Source organism: Impatiens glandulifera, chromosome 7, assembly GCF_907164915.1.
Source record: "Impatiens glandulifera chromosome 7, dImpGla2.1, whole genome shotgun sequence".
Lineage (NCBI taxonomy): Eukaryota > Viridiplantae > Streptophyta > Magnoliopsida > Ericales > Balsaminaceae > Impatiens > Impatiens glandulifera.
In genome coordinates, this window is record NC_061868.1 from 5,996,128 (window position 1) to 6,017,666 (window position 21,539).

General features: G+C 31.2%; 4 protein-coding genes across 4 annotated transcripts; all 4 read right to left on the reverse strand.

Moving 5' to 3' along the window:
• Positions 1–664: 664 nt before the first annotated feature.
• LOC124945711 (probable cytokinin riboside 5'-monophosphate phosphoribohydrolase LOGL10) lies at positions 665–1,988 on the reverse strand. The gene is made up of 4 exons (XM_047486191.1): positions 1,705–1,988; positions 1,498–1,626; positions 1,240–1,424; positions 665–1,166 (listed from the first exon to the last, which is right to left on the reverse strand). The coding sequence occupies exons 1-4, from the start codon at positions 1,879–1,881 to the stop codon at positions 818–820; spliced, it is 840 nt and encodes a 279-aa protein (XP_047342147.1). The 5' UTR covers positions 1,882–1,988; the 3' UTR covers positions 665–817.
• Positions 1,989–5,922: 3,934 nt separating this feature from the next.
• Positions 5,923–8,973, reverse strand: LOC124946131 (putative MO25-like protein At5g47540). Its single transcript, XM_047486697.1, has 11 exons — positions 8,506–8,973; positions 8,273–8,434; positions 8,089–8,207; positions 7,899–7,973; positions 7,242–7,335; positions 7,080–7,139; positions 6,747–6,815; positions 6,587–6,685; positions 6,454–6,498; positions 6,276–6,378; positions 5,923–6,144 (listed from the first exon to the last, which is right to left on the reverse strand). Exons 1-11 carry the CDS (start codon positions 8,767–8,769, stop codon positions 6,059–6,061), a joined length of 1,176 nt encoding a protein of 391 aa, XP_047342653.1. The 5' UTR covers positions 8,770–8,973; the 3' UTR covers positions 5,923–6,058.
• A 1,852-nt stretch (positions 8,974–10,825) lies between these two features.
• Positions 10,826–12,837, reverse strand: LOC124946235 (exopolygalacturonase-like). Its single transcript, XM_047486802.1, has 4 exons — positions 12,706–12,837; positions 12,313–12,624; positions 11,132–11,647; positions 10,826–11,053 (listed from the first exon to the last, which is right to left on the reverse strand). Exons 1-4 carry the CDS (start codon positions 12,835–12,837, stop codon positions 10,826–10,828), a joined length of 1,188 nt encoding a protein of 395 aa, XP_047342758.1.
• A 951-nt stretch (positions 12,838–13,788) lies between these two features.
• LOC124946236 (glycerophosphodiester phosphodiesterase GDPDL3-like) lies at positions 13,789–19,055 on the reverse strand. Its single transcript, XM_047486803.1, has 9 exons — positions 19,014–19,055; positions 18,505–18,928; positions 18,304–18,416; positions 17,720–18,221; positions 17,582–17,620; positions 16,899–17,180; positions 15,857–15,999; positions 14,750–15,233; positions 13,789–14,343 (listed from the first exon to the last, which is right to left on the reverse strand). The coding sequence occupies exons 1-9, from the start codon at positions 19,053–19,055 to the stop codon at positions 14,045–14,047; spliced, it is 2,328 nt and encodes a 775-aa protein (XP_047342759.1). The 3' UTR covers positions 13,789–14,044.
• Positions 19,056–21,539: the final 2,484 nt, after the last annotated feature.

The following is a 21,539-nucleotide window of genomic DNA, read 5'->3' on the forward strand; positions in this document are numbered from 1 at the left end:
AACACTAATTATCTACTATATAATTTATATATTATATAATTAGTACCACCTACTATATAATTTAAAAAAAAAATTGAAAAATCCCTATAATAAAAGAGTGTAATGTAATAGAGAATAGCTAATTAGGAGACCTTTCTTATAATTAGGAGTCCTTTCTTATAAGGTAAATGATAGTCAAATAGTTAAAGCAACTTATATATTTATAGCTCCTAATAGAAAGTTCAGTCTTCTTATTTATTTTTCATAAAAAAAACTTTCATTTGCCATAATTAGAGGTTGTATTCCAAATAAAATATTGTGAAAGATTAAAACATTAGTTATTTAATTTTCAAAATTATTATTCAAACAAATTGTAATTAATTATTTGAACCAGACCGATGTCAAACTAAAATGTTGTTCACAAAGATTTTAAGTTAAAGTGAGTTGAAAATTCGATCATGTGTATGGGACATTTCAAAAAATTTAAAGATTGTTCCACAGATAGTATAAAAAAATAATTTTCAACTATTCATCTTCGAAGTCTTAGTTTCTCGTACAAATATCCCCGAAATCTCTTTATTTTCTCTATATTCTTAGACGATTTAGACAGTTTTACATCAAAAATATTTGCATTTGAGTTTATATTTATGGTAGGTCGGGCACTCAAAAATTGCCCGGATAGAGATGATCTTAATACTAATAATATATATAAACTAGTGTTTGTTTCTCATTTTAATCAAGTCTAAGTTTGTTTAGACTTGTTTAACAATGAATGATACATTTCTTATTCATCATCTTCTTCTTCCTCTGTTTTCAAAATCTTCTTCTTCTTTTGTTTTCAAATTCGAGTTTGAGGAAGATGATAAAATTCAGCTAAATATGCTAAAGCTTCAGAATTATTCGAACATACCTTCCACAACGAATCCACTTCTCCTTTCGAAACAGTCCCCCAACGCTCACAATCCTCAAGGAATTCAAGCATCTTCGAGTAGAAATTATCGTAATTCATCAACAAAAACGGAACACGAAAATCTGATCCAATTCTTTCAAGTTGAATCAGACTCATTACTTCAAATATCTCATCCAAAGTCCCAATTCCACCAGGCAGAGCAATCACAGCTGTTCTATCTGATTCATCATTCCTAACAGCTGCATCCACCAATCCATGTTTTCTAGCCGAGAAGAACCTGAAACCAATCATCATTCATCGTTAGAGAAAGCTTTCGTTTTCGAATATCAGTAATGTCTTCTCTATATTACCGACAAGTGAGATACGTATCAGATGGAAGATAAGGATGGATATTCGTTGTCGTCCATTCTCCAGCTTCTTTAGCAATCTTAAATCCGCCAACTGGCTTTCCAGCTTGCATTGCACCTTTAATGGCAGCATCCATTAGACCTGGACCGACTCCCGTCCATGATGTACATGATAAGAGATTTGCTATCTGCACTAATCAACCAGTTCATGTTTATTACTTACAAAATTAGGTTGAATTCTCTATAGAAAGACGAACTTGCCTCTCTTCCTAATTCCAGACTGTTGGAGTAATGAGGATGATCAGCTCCCATTCTTGAAGAACCTAAATACACTACTCCTCTTCCAAGCCTCTGTATAAGTTCATAGCATCTTTCTATCTCTCTTTTCACCTTTTTTTCATTCAAAATCCAGATTAACATCATTCTATCAATGAAATGAGTAAAACGGAAATCAGATCTAGAATGTACCTCAATCGGACTCGTTCTCTCGTCAAAATCGATCGATCCGCGCTTGCAACACGAAATCTTTGTCGATCGAGGCTTTGATTTCACAAACTTGATATTACTGATGCCGTTATTTCTATCTACTAATGATTGAAATGAGGTTTGGAGGAAGATGAAGTGAGAACCGCTGGAAGCAGTCATCGTCGGTAAACCAGTTATGTCTCAGATGGTCAAGTTGTTGTCTGATTCCATGGAAGCTTTCTTTAGAAAGAGAAAACTTCGCATTAGATCCATCGAAAACCGTCGCCGGTGATTATAACAAGAGAAGATGATAGGATTTTTGACATTATAAACCGCTACTTACATTCCAATTGGGCCGACGACGATCGAAGCCCAATAATTAAAGGGCATAAAATAATTTTTGTCAACATGGTTTTGAATTGCCCTAATTCAAAATCCGATAAAATCACCTTAATAATTGTCTTAATTGCGTAAATGATCACGCTTAATAAAAATGGCACAAATGATAACTCCCTATTTTATAGACGAAAATATCCGTCACGTAACGCGCGACGAAACAACAATTCTTCGAGTGTGTCATCGCGTGACGATGGTGCTGTCGCGAGACGCTACCGTCATCGCGACGAATTAAAGTTTCGTCACGTGACGCGACACGATATTTTCGTCATAAGACAGGGGAATCGATCATTTTCGTAAATTTTATTAGGCGCTACTCATTTTCCCAAATAAGGGTTTTATTAGGGTATTTCATCCAATTTTTCAAATCAAATTCTCTCTCATACTAAATTAAAGAGAACTATAATAACTAGTATGTATCATGTACATTTGCACGAGTAATAATATAAAAAACCGTGAAAAATATTACGGTAAATTTTTATGGGTGGGTCAACCCACAATCCGAACCAAGTATTCATTTACTCTCACATATGTCCAAATTAACTACAGCTCTCAACACGGCAATCCGGACACTTTAAAAATTAAGAATCATTATATATATTTAGATTAATTAGTTAAAAAGTTGAACTTATATTATTAAAATGTCACGCGTTTATCAAATTTTGGGTTGAATTTAATATATAAAGTGTTTTTAGCCTAGTTAGTTAAAAGGTTATACTTCTTTTGTTATGTTGCAAGTTTGAACCATACCTATAGCATTTTTAATTTTATTTTAACTGTTTTAAGTTTATGGGAGGGTCAACCCACAATCCGACCTAAGTATCCATTTACTCTCCAATATATCCAAATTAACCACAGTTGTCGACCCGGCAATCCGGACACTTTAAAAATTAAGCATCATTATATATATATTTAGATTAGTTAGTTAAAAAGTTGAACTTGTATTGTTAAAATGTCATTCGTTAATCAAATTTTGGGTTGAATTTAAAATATAAAGTGTTATTAGCCTAGTTGGTTAAAAGGTTGTACTTGTTTTGTTAGGTTGCAAGTTCGAACCATACCTATAGCATTTTCAATTTTATTTTTAACCGTTTTAAGTTTATGGGCGGGTCAACCCACCCGACATAAGTATCCATTTACTCTCACATATATCCAAATTAACCACAGCTCTCGACCCGGCAATTCAGACACTTTAAAAATTAAGCATTATTATATATATATATAGATTTGTTTTTTTATATTTTTAATAATATATATATTTTTTAAATTCTTGATATTTTTATTTCTTTCGGCCAACATTTCCTCGGATTTTTTATTATTTTTGTTTTAGTCAACCCATTTCTTTGTTGGATGAATCTCACCCTCACTAATAATATTGGAGTGATTTTAATTGTTGTTTCCCTAACATTTAACGTTGGAGTGATTTTAATTGTTGTTTCCCTAACATTTAACGTTAATGAAATTTAACATTTTTTACTGGTTTATTAGTCAACACATTATCATCCCATCATGGGATTGATCTCAATTCTCACGAGTAACATCGGAGTTGTTTTCACCCCAGTCTACCTTTCTCACCCGGTACTAGCTGAATCGCTTGGATTGATTGAATTTAACTTAATGGTGTATGTGTAAACATAGGAAGGAGAAATTGTTATTGAAGAGACAAAGAAGAGTGGCCGTGTTGTTATGTGATCTTCATGTTGAGGAACAGTTTGCTGGTGGACGATTGTTAATTAGCTGTTATCCTATATCATCTAGACCTGGCCAGTGTGGTCGATCTGATGGGTATGTTGATTTTTTTCCTTCATTGGTTTATCAAGATCAAGATCTATATAGAAAAGTGTTTAAAGGTTCCTATGTATCTTTTAACATATATGGGACCTTGTTCTTGTTGTGATTCTCATGAAGAAAATACAGAAGAAGGGAAAGGGTGTTGCTTAAAGTAAGCAAAAACATTTGGTTTGTTCTTTCATCTCAATTGAAATTGAAATCAAACCAAACGAGTTACACAAATCATTCTTATTTGTTATTGTTTTTTTTATCAACAATTTAAATAGAAAGCCTCATTGTTCTTTTTTCTGATTATTTTTTTATCTTGATCTGGACTTATACATAATCATTATTTACCTAATTAAACCACTAGTTAAACGTTTTGGGTTAAAACGGGGACGATGAGATGTGATGTTAGTTTTTTTAATTTCCAAGAAAATAAAAATAAAATATAGTATTTTTAAGGTCTTAGTTTTGATTGTCATGGATATTATATAATAAAGAAGTTATTTTGGGAGAGAATTTGAATGAAAAAATTAAAGAAAAATAATGTGGCTTAATTTAATTGGCTAAAAATATAAAATAATTTCTTTTTCTTCCCTCTTTTCTCTCACATTTTTTTCAATCAATAACATGATATCACATCATTTCCTCTCCAAATTCTCTCTATTCTCACCCCTCTATATAATATGTGCATCAAACTTTTGGTTTCTTATTTTTGACAATTGACAAGTTTTCTCTCGTCCAAACCTTTTATTGCTCTCCACTTATCCAAATATGCTATTAGATAGGCCTAGTGCGCTCACACATGAGTACTTAGTTCCGCTGAATTAATAGATCTGAGTACTTGGTTCGACTGAATGAATAGAATCTGAGGAGACTGATACGACATCGAAAGCTACCCCAGCTCGATTAAGATAATTAGAACTCCTAATGTCTAAAAGATAACTTTCAATGGTTGGAAAAGACTCCTACCTTAATTACAATAGTCCACATCGGCTGAATATATCGATCAACGATTCCGACAATAAAACTGAATCAATCTGAAATCAAATTCTAAATTAAACTCTAATAAATCGAGAAGGGAGACGAGTGAAGAATGTTTACCTTTGCTATCGGAATCGTTGGTCGGGATATTCAGCGAATTGTCAAAATCACTGGTCAAGATATTCAACGGGGATGTCGAAATCGTTGGTCGAGATATTCAGCTTCGAAATCATTGGTCAAGATATTCAGCGGGATGTCGAAATCGTTGGTCGAGATATTCAGCGGGATGTCGAAATCGTTGGTCGAGATATTCAGCGATTGTCGAAATGATTGGTCAAGATATTCAACGGGATGTCGAAATCGTTGGTCGAGATATTCCGCGAAATGTCGAAATCATTGGTCAAGATATTCAGCATAATGTCAAAATCGTTGATCGAGATATTAAGTTGACTATTTGAGAGGTTGAGAATAAATTTGTCATGTGTAATATAGTGACTTCTAACTTTTTTTTATTTTTTTATTTCACAATAACTTGTAAAGAATGTCAGGTGACATATAATTTGAAAATAAAAATGTCAAACCAAACATTCGGTTTAATGAAAAGTTTTATAGTCTATATAAAAATTTGAGCTCTAAATAATAAAAATGTCAAAAAATTCAAGACCCAAATGATAATTGGAGCAGGTATATATATATTAATACTCACATTTTATGGTTATAAAAAAAACATTTTATGAGTATTGTTTTATCTCATAATACCATGTTATGAAAACATCCCATTTTAGTATTGTATAACTCTAATAAACTATGTTAATAAGTTATTCACAATACTTTTTTCTTCAAACAATCACATTAATCAATATCATTATTTCAATCTAATAAATATTAGATATATAATAATGAATTTCAATATAAACTTTAGCACAAACCCACTTTATTATATTAATAATCTATCTTTCATACTATAACAATATTTTTGAACTAGTTGCTCTGAAAAGTCAATTTTAATTTTTTGTTTAATTTTATTGGTAAAAAATATGCCTACCCCTTCAATGAAATATGCCTTGAATGTCAAAATAATAAGAATAAGGTAGTCCACAAAATCTGCTACCATTATTGTCTGAATTAGTATAGAATATTATATATCACAAGAATAGGGAATAAAAACATATTAATAATAATAATAGTAATCTAAAAAGTACCATTACAACCCACCAGAGGATTCAACCCCTTCCAGCTCGGCTATTTCTTTCATAACTTGAGCTTTATCTGCATCAAATTGCTCATCCTCTATACCAAAACCAAACCAAACCAAATCAAAGTAAATCAGTTTTTATTTTAAAATCAAACATCTCGAGTGGGTTAATTTGTAAAAGAAATTGTAATTGTAATTGTAATTGCGATAAACCAACTATTGTTACCTTTGTCAATCTTGAATCCTGCAAAGAAGCGCAAAAGCTTGCTTCTATTTGCAATTAGTATCGTCACGATTTCGGCTGGTTTGTTTGGGTTTGTGGCAAATAACTGTTGCAAAACCATGCAAATGAGATCTTTATTTATGTTTTGATAAAAGAAACATATAAATGTGTAGAGAAATACCTTAAACACATGAAATGCATCTACTGGGATTGATTTGCTTGTCTCCTGCAACAACCAAAAACCACAAATTTATTTTAAGAAAAACATCCTCAATGATATTAAGGTAGAAGAATAACTGTTACTAAATACATACTCTCATAAGATTCATTAGTATCCTCAAGTTGTCCTTTGAACTGACATATTGTACCATAATTGATGTATTTGACCTTTCTAGCAAAATTTCACATAACAGCTGCCAAATAAACATCTATTAGTTATTTGATTTTCTAAAACAACAAGTAATGCAACATTACCTTAATTGCTTGTCTTCTTGTGATATAGTTAGCAGATTCCAATAGTTTCGAATTGAAATCAGCAAAAAACTGTTATGCCAACCAAAAGGAAAATGATGATCATATTAATAAACATGCACCATTTGTAAAATATCATAAATTAACTGACATTTTTCTTCTGTAGGTAGGTTTCATGCAAATTATAAAAAAAAAAAAACATACAATAAGATACAACAGAACAAAATCTATCATCATTTTCTCGCGCAAATCTCTAGGTCTAGCTCGAGACCCAAAATGTGTTTTCAAATGGGCTAATATGCAAACATACAATAAGTCTAAGTATCAGAAACATACCCAGTCATAATTTTTAGATAGAAATTCAGCAACTGATGACTTATGCCTGGTCAAAAGTTCCTACAATAAAAAACAAAATACCATTTCAATTTTCAGGTTAGTGCTTCACCTAATTTGTATTGTTATTAATTAAGAAATAGTGAAAGAAAGATCAGGACCGACCTTAAATGTAGTTAAGGCATCTGAAGCAACATCAAAATTTGGAAGTTGTGTGTAATCAAAAAATTTCTTCACATGTTCTGATGCTAAAACATACCTGAAGTAAAAAGTAAAACAAAGTGGGAATCTTAAAACATATAAAGCCATAGAGAAGAAGAAATCAGATCAAATGAACAAGAAACATGAAAGGATTAAAAGCATCTTTTTACATGACCAACAGTTCATAAATTGAACAAATCTGACACCATATAGGAGAATATATTGGGTGGGTAGTTTTGATAGATCTTTGTCAAAAATCACAACTATTTATAAAATATAAGTAAAAGATCATACTAATTTGGTCTTGAAACCGGGTAATAAGGTCCGAGTGGTGGATATGAATTAGAATATATTGATGTGGGTTAGTTTTGATAGATCTTTGTCAAAAATCACAACTATTTTCACTGTTTATTTCATTTCTCTTGATGGAATGTCATGATAGTAGTTTTTTGAGTTGGTTTATTCATCTTGATAATCTATGACAATTCATGTCATAACTTATATTGAATTTATAAAATAGTAATAATAATTTGTTCTTGAAATGTATGTCTATGAGCAGAAGCAAATCATCTTCTTGAAAAGACAAAAAAGAATCAAGAACATGTTTCTTTGATAGCTTACCTTGCAACTACCTGATGACGAATGCACTCTCTTAGCATTACACCATAGTGTATACCAAGAACAGGATCTTCATAACTGAACAAGATTAAGTTATCAAAAGCAATCTAATTAATCAATCAATCTTCCTTTACAAACATGAAATCAAGATTTGCATAAAAACAGTCAAATCCAAAATGAAATCTAGTTTTACCCAAGTATTAGAATATCCATGAGATCTAGGTTAGCTTCCAAGTAATCAGATGCAATTAGACGATACTGAACCGGCTGTCTTTGCAAATTGGCAACAACCTGAGTGGCGTCAATACGGCCCTAAGAACATAAACAACAAATCAAGTTATGAACTTTAGAAAAAACCCTAGATGCAACAGACAAACCTCTAAATCCAACTTTGGAATAGAAACAATCAGCAGTCGCAATGTATCCTCTCCAAAGATTTCCTGAGTAACTGATGCACATGCATCTGGATTAGCCACCGATTCACTATCTCCATAAAGGATCAACTTGATCTCATTCAATAGTTTATTCAATTCCGCCATCTGAAATCGAAAACTAGAATCACAATCTGAAGCTAGAATTGAAATCAATCAATCAATCAATCAAATTGAACCTTGGAAGCGTGCTTATGTGAGTCTTCATGAGAATCGGCATCGAGATAAAGAAGAAGTTCGCGGGTCTGGCGGATGATTTCGAGAGGCGTGCGTGGTTTGTGTTTGAAGAGAGCCTTACCGGATATGGCACGAACGAAGAGCTTCTTGAGACCGGTGGAAGAAGAAGAAGAAGAGGATTTGTGTTTGTCGGGTTTGTCGAGTTTTTCTACAGGGGCGGCACCCATACAGGTTCCTCCTAAGTTGCTTATTGGAGATAAGTCCATGAGAGGCAGAGAATGAAGGATAGGAGAAGAATTGCTTTGCAGAAAATAGCAAAAAGTGATTGAGCAGCAATCTTCTCCTATCCTTTTTCTGCCTCCAATGATTGAAATATAAATCTCTCGATTCTACAACAGAGGATGAAGAAGAAGAAGAAGATGAAGAAGAAGAAATTAGAAAGGGAGAAAATCTGAATCTGCCATTGAATTAGCAGAAAAAGTTGAGCTTTTTATTCATTCACTCCTATTTTCCCGCCCATCTAAAATTCATTCCATGTTTGTTTTTTTTTGTTTATATTTTCATTTTAAATGTCCTTTTTTTCTATTTAATTCAATTTTGCATTTAAAAAAAATATTATTCGTTCTCAAAAAAATTAAATAAAATGCTACATAACATAACCCTAACTTTATTTATTTTTTGTCAGAATCTTCAGATTTGTTTCGTATTGATATTTTAGGATTTTTTTAAAATTTTGTCAATAAGAAAAAAAAAAGAGTAGATTTTATGGATTTTTAATTTGTTAAATTAGTGTAATATTTTTTTACATTTAAATTTTTTTTTTTTAAATAAAATAAAAGTGTTTTAGTTTATGAAATAAGTGATTTGATAGTTAAATATAATGTAATGTATTAGAGAAAGAAATTTTTTAAATAGATAAGTTCTCAACCCAAAAAAAAAAGCTATATGAAACCGTTCTCATTCAAAATTTTTGTGATACGACAAATAAGGGTTAACAAATAAGTAAATGGCACCGAAGAAGCATATGAAAACATTAGCATAGAACTTGTTTCCCATAACTTTAGTAATAGCATGATTTTTCATATTTTGTCACTTATTCGAGAAATTGAAGAGAATTATGTGATTAAAAGATCTGCCCTAAAGATTAGACGCAAAAAAGCACTCTCTGAAAAGATGATTAATGTATTCCTCCTCCTCTCTACATAAAGGACATCTAGAATTAGGAATACTTGTATACTTTTGAAGGTGATCCTTTGTAGCTAATTTTTGACGAAAGGCAAGTCAAATGATGAATTGATGTTTAAGAATCATCTTAGAGGACCAAACAACATGATGTCAACAAACCAATTAGTAAAGAAATTACCATCCTTTTCAATCTTCCAAACACAATCATATAGACTTTCCCTAAATTGCAAATCCCTCACATAATTCACAAGGTATACACCTTAAAAGTCCCCTTCAGTAACATCACGAAACGTTGCTATAAGACACTCGTTACGGATTCGAACTCGCTCAAATTCTCTTTATAGGCAGATAGGTAAGTTTTCAAACCATGGCGAATGCCAAAATAGGAACCCACGACCATCTCGAAGACAATCTGTATCATATGATAAGCTTCTTGTTTTAAATTAAGAATCTTCTTAAGCGATCATGACATATCTTTCTTGATTTTATACGTCCACACACTTATTTCTCTTTTCATGAACCTAGAGTGACCTCAATGAACCCATGATGAATCAAATTTCTTTTCAATTATCAAAATATGTCTAAATGTTAAACTTATTCCAAATAAATACCGTTTTTTATATTTAACCCGCCTACCTCCTTGGGCAATCATACATGTTCCTACTTGACCTTTTTTTCACCCTAACCTTGACTAACTCAAATAAAATCAAGCATATGCCCAATAACTAATAAAATCATGCATAATTCAATCTCATGAAAGAGTTAAAATATATTATTATTGTTTGGGTTCAGTAAAAATATATCTTGATCGAGTAATTTAATTAATCTTAATCCAAACTCAATTCAATCAATTATAAAGAATACAATTTGAACCAAATCGAATAAATTACTAATTTAAATTTGGTTTAGTTTAAATTTTGAATTAATCTATTAAATCTCCAGTTTTAACGCGAGATGGGTTTATTTTATATTTTTTTAAACTATTACATTAAAATTAATAAAAATAAGTTAATCATTTATACACTGAAAATTTTATAAACATAATAGTATTTATTATATAGTTTTCCAGTGAAAATACAAATAGAAACCATAAGTTGAATTCATTTTAAAATCTTAAGCTGGTTAATAATGCCATAATCAAATGCAAGGAATAGGGGATTGTTTGCCCGATGCCGTTCCTATAACATTCGAACACGATGCAATCGGTTCTCCACCAGAGTCGGCGTTCCTCAGGTCAATATTGTGGAGACGAATGTCATAACAAGGAGACGAGTGGCTGCATTGTAGATTAACCGCCACATCCGAGCTCGAAGTTCCCCGAATATTGTCAAAAATCAAGTTGCTTATTTGAACCCGTGAATTACCCTAACAAAACAAAATATTATCATTAATCTTTTAAATCACGAGTAAATTAAAAAAATTTACTAATATGTTTTTTCTTACCTTCCTATTGCAATTACCATTAGGACAATAATCTTGATTAATGAATATCGGATTCAAGACATCATTCATGACAATATCCTTGAACAACATGTCGGATGCGGCACTAGGCGGAGACTCGGCCCATGTCTTGATTCTGACACCGTTTGTCGTGCCAGTTAATTCGCACCTTTGGACCGTTATATTTCTCACGTTTTCTTCTCTAGCGTATTTTCCTAGACTTCCTATGCTGATCCCGTGCCCGGGCCCGCATTTTACGTCTGAGATAATGACGTCAGTGCTGCCCGGACCTAAGGAGATACAGTCATCTCCAGTAGATATTATCGAGTTGTATATCCGAACATTATTCGAATTGCCTAAGTGGATACCGTCGGTATTGATGCTGTCGGCAGGAGCGACTATGTTGATGTTTTTTAACAATATATTTGAAGACTCGTAAATGTTGATGTGGAAAAATTTGCTGTTTAGGAAAGTTAATCCCTTGATCTTAACATTTAATACAGAAATTAACTTTAATGACTGCAAAAACAAGCAAAAATTTACGTTAATATTATATTGAAATTCTATATTTTGTGGTGAATCTGAATATTAGTTTATTTCCCATTTTTAATATCATTTATTTCTTCAACATGTGTTGCTCTAGTTTAGATTTTAAATTATTTTTTTTATTATAACAAATCAAAAATGATATTTTATTACAATTATAATTACTTTTTACAATTATTAAAATAGGAAGTTAAAGTAATTTTGTTTATTTTTTATATGAAAACTATAATGCTGGTATATTAAAAAGAATTAGGAGATAAAGTGGATAAAAAATATAGAAAGTGTATGAAAAAATGATTTTTTGGGTCAAATTTATAAATCGTGCTGAATTATTTTTATCACTTTGACAAAATAGAGATATAAAAAACTTGGTTAAGTTCTTAAATCATTTTAACACAATTTATTCATATATTTAATATCAATTCTTAGCTAAAAATAATCAAAATAATAATTTTAAGTAATTTAAACTATTTTTTTTTTAAAGAAGCAAAATAAGCCTGTCCTAAGTTGAGGTAGCCAAAAAGGAACCCTCATTTAGGTTTGTTTGGTTTAAATATATTCAAAAATTATAAAAACATTTTTATCAATTTATGTTACTTATTATGAAACTAATAGAATAATTTGAGAGGAAAACTTACAACCGGTAAAGTCTTGCAAAAAGGGTTCCCTTTGCAATTGTTGTGACTCCAAGCCGAAGCCCCTTGTCCATCCAACGATCCTTGACCGTAGATTTTCATCCCGTCGACATTTTGAAAGGCGATCCAACTGTCAGCACCACCTAAAATCCCTTCGGGAGCTTTAAGGATACCAGAAATATGAACATTAACGGGTCCTTTACACGGGCCAACGAATACCAATGGACGAACTAAGTAAACCCCGGGTGGAATGAAAATCGCCCTTTGTCCTTCCATATTTCCATGACATGCCATTTCCCATGCATTTAAAAGCGTCTTCATTTTCACATAAAAAAAAAGTTAATCGCGTTACTTTTAAACGAGGAATTAAATAACTCTAATGAGATATTAATTTACGTCGGTTGAATCAGATATCCCGTCTGGAATAGCTCCCAATCGTTTGACATTGAAAGTGTAAAATTGTGCTTGAACTTCAAGAACTATCATACTCAAGAGAATGAGTGAAATTGTTTTCATGGCATAGCCCATTTTTTTTTCTTCTTTTTCAGTGGATATTGAAATGGAGGCTATTGCAAGCCATATAAATAGATCAATAGAGAAAAAAATATATAGTTTTACTAGGGAAAATTTGAAAAATAATAATAATAAAACTTCGTATCTTTTTATATCATTTTAGAAAATGAGCTATATTAAGATAGTTTGTATTTTGTTATAATTTTTGTTTTGATTTGTCATTCAAATTTAACCTCGTTTTATTTTACCTAACTAGAATACAATCGCAAATGGCGTGTTAATAAGGATACGCTAATTAGGAGTAAAATAAACCATTTTTTTTATTAGGTGAGTATCTTTATTTTCTATTTATCCACTTGATCATTTCTAATAATGTTGATAAATAAATATAGAAAATAGGTCTTAACCATTGTTTTTAGTAAATTTATGTTATGATTTTAATTGAAAAATGAATTAGTGGTTGTAGCTATGATTGAATCTCAATTAAGAAACATTCAAAATAATTTTAATAATATAAACAATTTTATTTGGTAAAAATAATGTGGTAGGTGAGATAACTATCTAAATTGTATAAAGTTGTCTAGTGACAAAAAAAAAAATCTCCTAAAATGTATATCAAATTTTTATTATTTTATAATTATATGAAGAGTGAAAGAATTGCTTATAACATATTTAGAATTAATTTTCAAAGACTTTATTTCATGATATATGATAATAATTAAATCTTCTATTTCCATATTATTGTAACTTATTCTCATTTGAGAAACAAATAAGTTCATTAACAACCCATGCTTATAAATATAAATTTTAAAATACAAAAGTTATTTAAGTATATATTTTTAATTTTAGATTAATTGAATCTTGTGCTAACTTCTTAAATTTGAAAAAAAAAAAGATAAAAAAACAATCTAAATCCATATATGTGTAACAAATCTGAGTGATAGTGTATTTAAATGAAATATAATGTCCAAATTCATATGCAATCTTACCAAAATGCATCATTCAGATAAAATATATGAACAATTTAATTAATGTTTATAAACTTTGCATGTTAAGGAACAATAATTACAAGCTAATGCAATGAAGTATATTATTCAACTTATTTTTTTACACAAAAAAAAAAATTACCATTTAACAACACATGTGGTAAGAATGTATTTTCAATAGAAACCCTGAACAAACTCAATAGAATGTATTTTTTTTTCTTTCAGAAATGCGCTTCTCAAAACAAGGCAAGAACTGTCGAGAATACAGCAATGCAAGAAACGAGAATGGTTCTGGCTACCATTCTCGGCTGCCCATTTTGTCGTGGGTTGGAAGTGTTTCCAGGTGGTGGCGGCGGGGGATTGGTGACAGTGACAGGTGGAAAAGGCGGCTCAGCCACATCAGCTTCACTCAAGACAGGGCTAGGTGGTGCATCAGATGGCATATTTTTGGGAGGAATCAGCTGCTTTAGATTGCCTGGTACAATTGGGCTCATGTAAGGCGGCAGCTTTGTGCCCATTTTCAGGCATCGATTATCTGATACAAAACATCGCAATATCAGCACCGATAAGAAAACAAGAGTTTGTTTGATGTAGCTTTTCTTTTCCCAATCCGAATATTTGAAAAATAACTTGAATTTAATCTCAAATAACACACTACCTCATCATTAATCTCTCGTTAATCATATCATTCAAAACTACTCTATTTCTTACAAAAATGATAATAGAATTATACTCCTAATGTTTTTTTCTACTCAAAAAAATCCAAATAACTCACCATGGAACAAGGCCTTGGATTAAATGACAAAAAAATGTATCACTTGTATCTAATATTTTTAAAGTATAAAAGATAAAAGTAAAGTTATTTAGTATTTTAGTTCATGATTTTAAAGATGAAGTTATTGACCATGGAAAGAAAGATGCATCAAATATTTGATACTCACGTTTGTATCTAACTGCAGTAGCAGGGAACTCTGTAATCACGCCATCAATCTCACCAACCAAAGTATATGTGTTGATCTCAACCGTTGGATCGGAAAAGAAGTCCCCCACTTGTGAAACGAACTCGTTTCTGAACGTACGTACGTAGACATTCAAGCCAAACGCATGCATCTTTTGCACGACAACCGTCATACCAGTGAGGTACAATTGAACATCGGGGAAAACAGATGACTTGCCTATAACGACAGCATTTGCGAACCTCTTGATATTCATAATGGAGGAATTATCGGCGTCGCTAATGGGATTTTCTATTCTGTAGACAAGTTCATAAGAGGTATTATTCTCCTTGATTTTGGTGAGAACAGAGCTGCTTGATGACTGAATAAGAACTCTCTTGGATGTTTTTGTGTAACTTGAACTGGCTAGGGTATTGAGAACTGCACCAATTACATCAATCCCCTGTTTTTGAGCAAGGTAGGGAGCATACTGCAAATAGAAAATAACAAATAAGCACAAGTAAGGATGATCCTAAAAAATCTAAGTTTGTTATGTATGTCAAAAATCATAATCATCTAGAGAAATAATTGGATTATGATGGAGAAAAATAACCTCCATACCAACTAAAACAAAAGAATTACCCTATAAAAGGGCAATTTTTAACTAAATTATTTTCTTTCAAACTCTCAGCCGTGTAGGACTATTTTTGTTGATTGAACCCTTTTATTCTAATCTAAGTCAGCATTAAAACCCCTATTTCCCTAAACAGGAGGCTGACACGAATAAAAATCAAAAGAGTCCAGTTAGCCAAAAAAATGTACTATATGGCTGATAGTTTGAATGAAAAAAAACCCATTAAATTTTCATAGTTGAAGGACGGCTATCAAACCTGGCGAATACTTTATAAGGGCTTGTTTATGGGTTTACTCATGAAATAACTTACGTCAAAGTAAGAAATGTGATAGATTATGAGAATAATCTTTATATTAGGAATATAAAATAATATATGTGATTATTCCTAATATAAAGATTATTCTCATAATCTATCAAAATGCATGGGAAATTAAAAGAAAGAAAGAAAAGTATGTAGAGAAGATATTAATGTAACTCACCCCTATAACAATCAGTACACCAGAACCGTTGCTGGAACTCTCAGCAACATTCAGAAAATCAGACAGTGTCATGAAGTTTCCAGCATCTCTGTATCTTGGGTTTCGAAATAACGAGGCTCCTTGATAAGGGCTTGCCAAAAAGGCTGTCATAGTTAAGATAGACAATTAGATAAACATGACTCGCCTACAAAACTTCTGCACATGCTAAAAGATGATCAATCTTTTTCTGCTACAATGCATGCATACACCAAAAGAACCAAAAATAACCAAACAAGGTTAAAGCTACATGACATAAAGATATTCCATCTCAATTTTCTGGGGGAATATCTATCAAATAAACATAAGGTTCGATTCATCACATTGTAAACATTATACTTTCTCAAAAAGTCTAACTACTTGACTCCAACTTCTGTGCAAACAAGTTATAGATTATGTACACTGTCAAACTTAATCTTGATGGGTCCAGTTCTCGTTTAAAAGTTATGTTCAGACTTATAGCATTGACTATTGAGGGATTTTTTTCTCCAAGTAACAAAAATGGCGTTGATGTGGTTACTCATCTCTTTAACAGTGTCTCATAACTGTATTAGAAGTTAAAAAAAACATTCACACACTATGTCTATATGGAGCACCCGGATTTGTTTCTCATTGGATCTGGAAGAGTTTGTAGACTTTGATGATCGTGCTTGGTTTGGAAAATTCAGTACTTCTGTAACAAAATTTGGTTTTTGAATGAATGTCTTTGCTTATTATGTTTTCTATTGCAGAATAGATATAGGATGTATACTTCTCGTCGTATATGTTGATGACATGGTTAGTGAAATAGCAGTATGAGATTTTATTTCCTATATTCTAAGTATCATAACACTATATATAAGTATACATAACTAATGAATGAAGCATTACATTGAGTAATCTCCAAATCTAGTCTTCTACAGTGTGCATAAAACATCAGACTTAGCAAACAAATGAATGAATGCAACAAAAAAATAGTAAAAAGAATTAAAAAAAATTAGTGATGTAAATACTAACTTCAACTTACGCTTTAGTTTCTGTATGTCTCTCCATGTGACATTGAAAGTTGGTATTCCATCTTGTAGTCCGATTTCTTCGATATTTGTTATCAAATTGGTCATAGTAGAAGAAGCATCACTTGTCATTGTAAGATCTATGTTAGTTAAGCAAATTGGAATTCCATCCTTTGTCATTTGAACTGGGCAATCAATTATATCTGCACCATCCATAATGGCTTTCTGATATGCCAAGTCAGTACAAGAAGCAAAGTCTCCACTTGATCCACCTAATGTGATGACCAAAGGCTTTTCTGGACAAAGGAAGAGAGGAAAGCAAATAGTTAGTGGGACTAATACTAGTCTGAAGTGATATCAGTTAATAAAACTAAAAGTTAAGTGAGGCTGAATACTGAAAATAAATGTTGGATAAACCAAATGAAAATATCTGAATTTGAAGTACTCGATGATTTGATAAAATGTGGAGCTAATGTCGTGAAAGTACTTAAATACTAGTTTACCCTTGATGTAATTTGCTTAGTTTAGCTCAAAGTTAACAAGTAATTCACATTCGAATTACACCAGATTTTCTAGCTTAATTTGAATTAAATCAAAATAATTAAGTGATTTTGGATAACCATTATCAAAATGAACTTAATTCAAAAAAGCATTTCACTGTTTAACTTTGTGATATGTTGTGTTAAATATTGCTTACCTTGTTCAGAAGCATTTTTGCCTATATGAGAGAAACAATCTGTAATAGGGAAACAATGGCGGTTAGTATGAGATATGTACTCTAACAATGGGGAAGGAGAACTCGAGATTGTTTACTGATGTGGTACAACTAACATACCTATGGCCGCAGATGAAATTATTGGAAAATCAGAAAGCACACCATCAACGGAGAAGATGCCATTGTCAATAAATGACAAATATTCAAGAACAGGGTCATAACTGAAATTATAAGGTATGAAATTAATGTCATGAGCAAAATCTGCTGCAAATACTTGAAGACCGGCTGTGTGAGCATCAGAAACAAGCGAAGTACTCGGCAGTAGATATTGATCAGTATCTAGAGGCCATATGTAGCCCTTAGGAACAAGAATCCCGGAAGCAAATGTCTTTATGAATGTAAGATTTCCCAACAAAGTACCATAAGTTTGATTGGTTGAAGGCTCAATGCCATCCTTTTCAAGAAATCTGAAAACAAGCTTTGTTCTTGTGGGTTTGCGGGCTACTATGCTACTCAAGAAGCTGACCTCTGGCGAAGAGATGTAGTCCACTATAGCAGTTCTCAGTAAGGAAAGCGTAAAGTTTCTCATACTTAACTTGTTTTGGCTGAAGAATGCAGCATGCTGCGTAACGATGATGAAACCAGAATAAGGTCTATAAACAAAATGTAATCAAACACACAAAATTGCACAAGAGAAACTTTACTTGAATGTTCAGCCATAGTCCTTGCCCGGTCCTTAACTTAACCACCTCTTGAACCGTAAGAATTGTCCATATATTATTAAACAATTCAGGTCGATATACAATGTTCTGGGTTACTTTTCACAACAACGAATATGATGAATTAGTCAATAGAATCTGATCTAAAACCACATAAGATATTGAAAATGAAGCTAATTCACTTACAAGTGATGTTTGATAAATCTCTGCGGGTAAAGTCAAGAGAAAACCATCCTTGAACAGATACACCATTAACAGTGTATGTAGAGTTCTTATTTGGGAAAACAGTTGCAATATCAGTTTTTTCTTGCAGTATGAGATCCGGAAAACAAATACCAGCACCATCTTTTGTCAGCTGCAGATCACACCAGTAGGATGAATTGGGTAAACTTAGAAGTCCGGACCATTTATAGGCAAGTTCACTTGAATCAGGAAAGAGCCCTGAAAAGCCACCGCGAGATACAACCAAAGGTGGGTTTCCTGTAGAAACAGAAAAGAATTTGAGTAATCTTAAAGTGAAAACATGAACAAAATCTAGGAAATTGATCAGGTGTTGTTTGATTTGGGTTTGTTGATTGATTATAATGTGGTTATAATCACTCCATGTAAACTAATTGGATTTATTCTGTCAGACCTCAGAAGAGGAAGACAGCGAAGGTTTCATCGACCTAGCTGAGTAGTTCATCGTCAAGTACATCGGTTCGGATGAAGTGTTCAAAGAGTCTCCCGGAGGTCATCGATTCCGATTTTCTATAAACATTATAGATGATATATGGTAATGGGGCGAAACGGTAATAGATTTATTCTCGCTCTATTCTACTTTAAAATTTTGTTTTTATTATGTAGGTTTGGTTTTCAAAATATTAACTTATTAAATAAAAAAAATAAAAGACATAAATTCAATATTTTAAATTCAAAAAAACTTATCGACTAAAAATTTTATTTGTGTTTTATGATGAAATAATAAATTATATTATTTAAAAAACATAAAAAAAAAAAAAAATTTGAGCTAAACAAAAATTAAATTAAGAACTATAAAATTATATTAGAGTGAATTTAATTGGAATTTTAATTCTTAATATTAAAAAGTATACAAAACTTAAGATTAGAATTTAAACTCCAATTTTTATTATAATATCAATTATAGAGTTACTAAACCCACATATAATTCATTAGAAATAAAATAAAATTTAATGTATTTTTCATAAAATAAAAAATATGATTTTACAAATGTTTACAAATAAATTTGGAACCTTCTTCGGGTCTTATTTGAAATTCATTGTCATTTGATTTGATTTTCTTCATTTAGACTTATTCGGTTGATTTTATTTATATAAATTAACATAAATGAATATAATTTTATTTTATTTTTCATTTATCAAATTACTTAATTTATTAATCAAAATACTAAATTTCATCTATCTTAAATTATTATGTTTTATTTTATCATTAAATATTAAATTCTTAAATTATTTTACCAAAAAAAATCTCATCAAAAATCTCATCCTTCACAAAATTATCATTAATCATTACTTTTTAAATAACTCAAATTATTTTTAAAAAAATAATCCCTTAAACTTTCTCTTCTATAGACAATGAAAATATTTATTTTTTTAAATTGAATATATTCTTTAAAACAAGAATCATAATAAATAAATTAAAAATATATTAAAATAATAAACTAACACAAATAAGAATATGTAAAAGGAAAAATTTATACTTCAAAAATATGATAATTGAATAGGTGGGAGACAACATTGAAAACATTAAAAATATTACTTAGGCTAGTTATTATTGATATTATTTCATTCATTCATCAATTTATTAATTAAAAATAATTTTACCATATAATTCAATTTCATACCTTAATAACCATTTATCATGGTTACTTATTTGTAGTTTTTTAGTTTATCCTACCTTGTGAGTTGTGATCTTGTTTACCATATAATTCAATTTTCATACTTCATAATAACCCATTTCAATTTAATGTTATTGCGGTTAGTTATTCGTAGATTTCCAATAAAAATTCGACTCGTTTATCCTCACAAAACACAAAATCAATAAAAATAATAAAATGAGAAAAGGGTAATAGAAAGAGAACCGTTTAAAGTTTGCCACAAACTGGTGTTAGCAGATGATCCCTGAGCATCGCCGGAGACCGCGAGTAAAAGGAGACAGAAGACTGGTTGAAACCACCGCATCACCGGAAAATATCAACGCCGGCAACGGCGCCGACAAAGATCTGGAAGAAGGGATTGATTGAAATGAAATGAAAGATAGAAGATAGAGAGAATTGTAGCTTTTCTTTTCTTTTCTTCTATTTTGCTCAATCGTGAGAGATAATTGTAGACTTTTTTTTATCTAATTTTTCTTGTATTTTAAATATATTTTTTTGACTCAATCTCTCGAATACATTTCCCACCAAGAACATTTATTTTTATTATAAATTACTTCTTTAAAATTTCATTTGGAAATGGAATAGAAAATCCACAATATTAAAAAATAATAAGTTGTTGAGTCTTATGCCAACATGTAATATTTTTATTTAGATGCATGACGTTATTGACGTGTGTATATATATACGATACATCTTAATTTTCTAAATGGTCATTATTTATTATAATTTTATGACTTGATATGAGAGAGGTAGAAACTTAGGGTAACAATTAATTGTTTTTTTTATACGATCTTATATTTGAAAGTCAAATTTGGGTTATGATTGACTGGTCTTTTAAATATATAATTGTTTTTTTTAGAGTTGGTATCAATTGAACTTTTCTTAAACTAGTTCAAATGTGTGCATGGTTTAATTACTTAGTCAATTAGTGTCTTAAATATTTTCCACTTACTGACTTTTGTATGTTTGCATCGATCCAAAACGGGAAAACATCTCATTCGAAAACTCCGAGTTGAAGTAGGCATGAATCATTTTCTTCTAAGTGAATAGGATGAGGTTGGTAGACGGTTGAATGTTCGAATGACTTGAAATATTAGGTTGAACAACTGATGAGATGCTCTTGACTCCTGAGCAAATCCACTTCACTTCAAATGGGAGGGTACTTTCTCGAATCGTGTCTCTTAGTTGGGCTTGACCGTGTGTTTGAATCCGAATGAGGCAACTAGGCATGGCAAAATTCCAGGTATTGAATTATCCAAATTGAACTTGCCCTAAAAAATTTGGTATCTATGTGACTCGTAATTATTAGTTCCAAACCGAACAA

Coding starts and splice junctions, on each gene's coding strand:
- LOC124945711 (XM_047486191.1), bottom strand. CDS start 1,881: ATGACTGCTTCCAGCGGTTCTCACTTCATCTTCCTCCAAACCTCATTT. Junction 1,627..1,704: donor AGAGAACGAGTCCGATTGAG/GTACATTCTAGA, acceptor AATGAAAAAAAG/GTGAAAAGAGAGATAGAAAG. Junction 1,167..1,239: donor GATACGTATCTCACTTGTCG/GTAATATAGAGA, acceptor GATTGGTTTCAG/GTTCTTCTCGGCTAGAAAAC.
- LOC124946131 (XM_047486697.1), bottom strand. CDS start 8,769: ATGGACTTATCTCCAATAAGCAACTTAGGAGGAACCTGTATGGGTGCC. Junction 7,336..7,898: donor CGTCATCAGGTAGTTGCAAG/GTAAGCTATCAA, acceptor TTTTTACTTCAG/GTATGTTTTAGCATCAGAAC. Junction 7,140..7,241: donor ATGCCTTAACTACATTTAAG/GTCGGTCCTGAT, acceptor TTTTTATTGTAG/GAACTTTTGACCAGGCATAA.
- LOC124946235 (XM_047486802.1), bottom strand. CDS start 12,837: ATGGGCTATGCCATGAAAACAATTTCACTCATTCTCTTGAGTATGATA. Junction 12,625..12,705: donor GGATATCTGATTCAACCGAC/GTAAATTAATAT, acceptor GTGAAAATGAAG/ACGCTTTTAAATGCATGGGA. Junction 11,648..12,312: donor TTTGCAAGACTTTACCGGTT/GTAAGTTTTCCT, acceptor TTGTTTTTGCAG/TCATTAAAGTTAATTTCTGT.
- LOC124946236 (XM_047486803.1), bottom strand. CDS start 19,055: ATGACCTCCGGGAGACTCTTTGAACACTTCATCCGAACCGAT. Junction 18,929..19,013: donor AACACTTCATCCGAACCGAT/GTACTTGACGAT, acceptor AAATCCAATTAG/TTTACATGGAGTGATTATAA. Junction 18,417..18,504: donor AGATTTATCAAACATCACTT/GTAAGTGAATTA, acceptor TGTTGTGAAAAG/TAACCCAGAACATTGTATAT.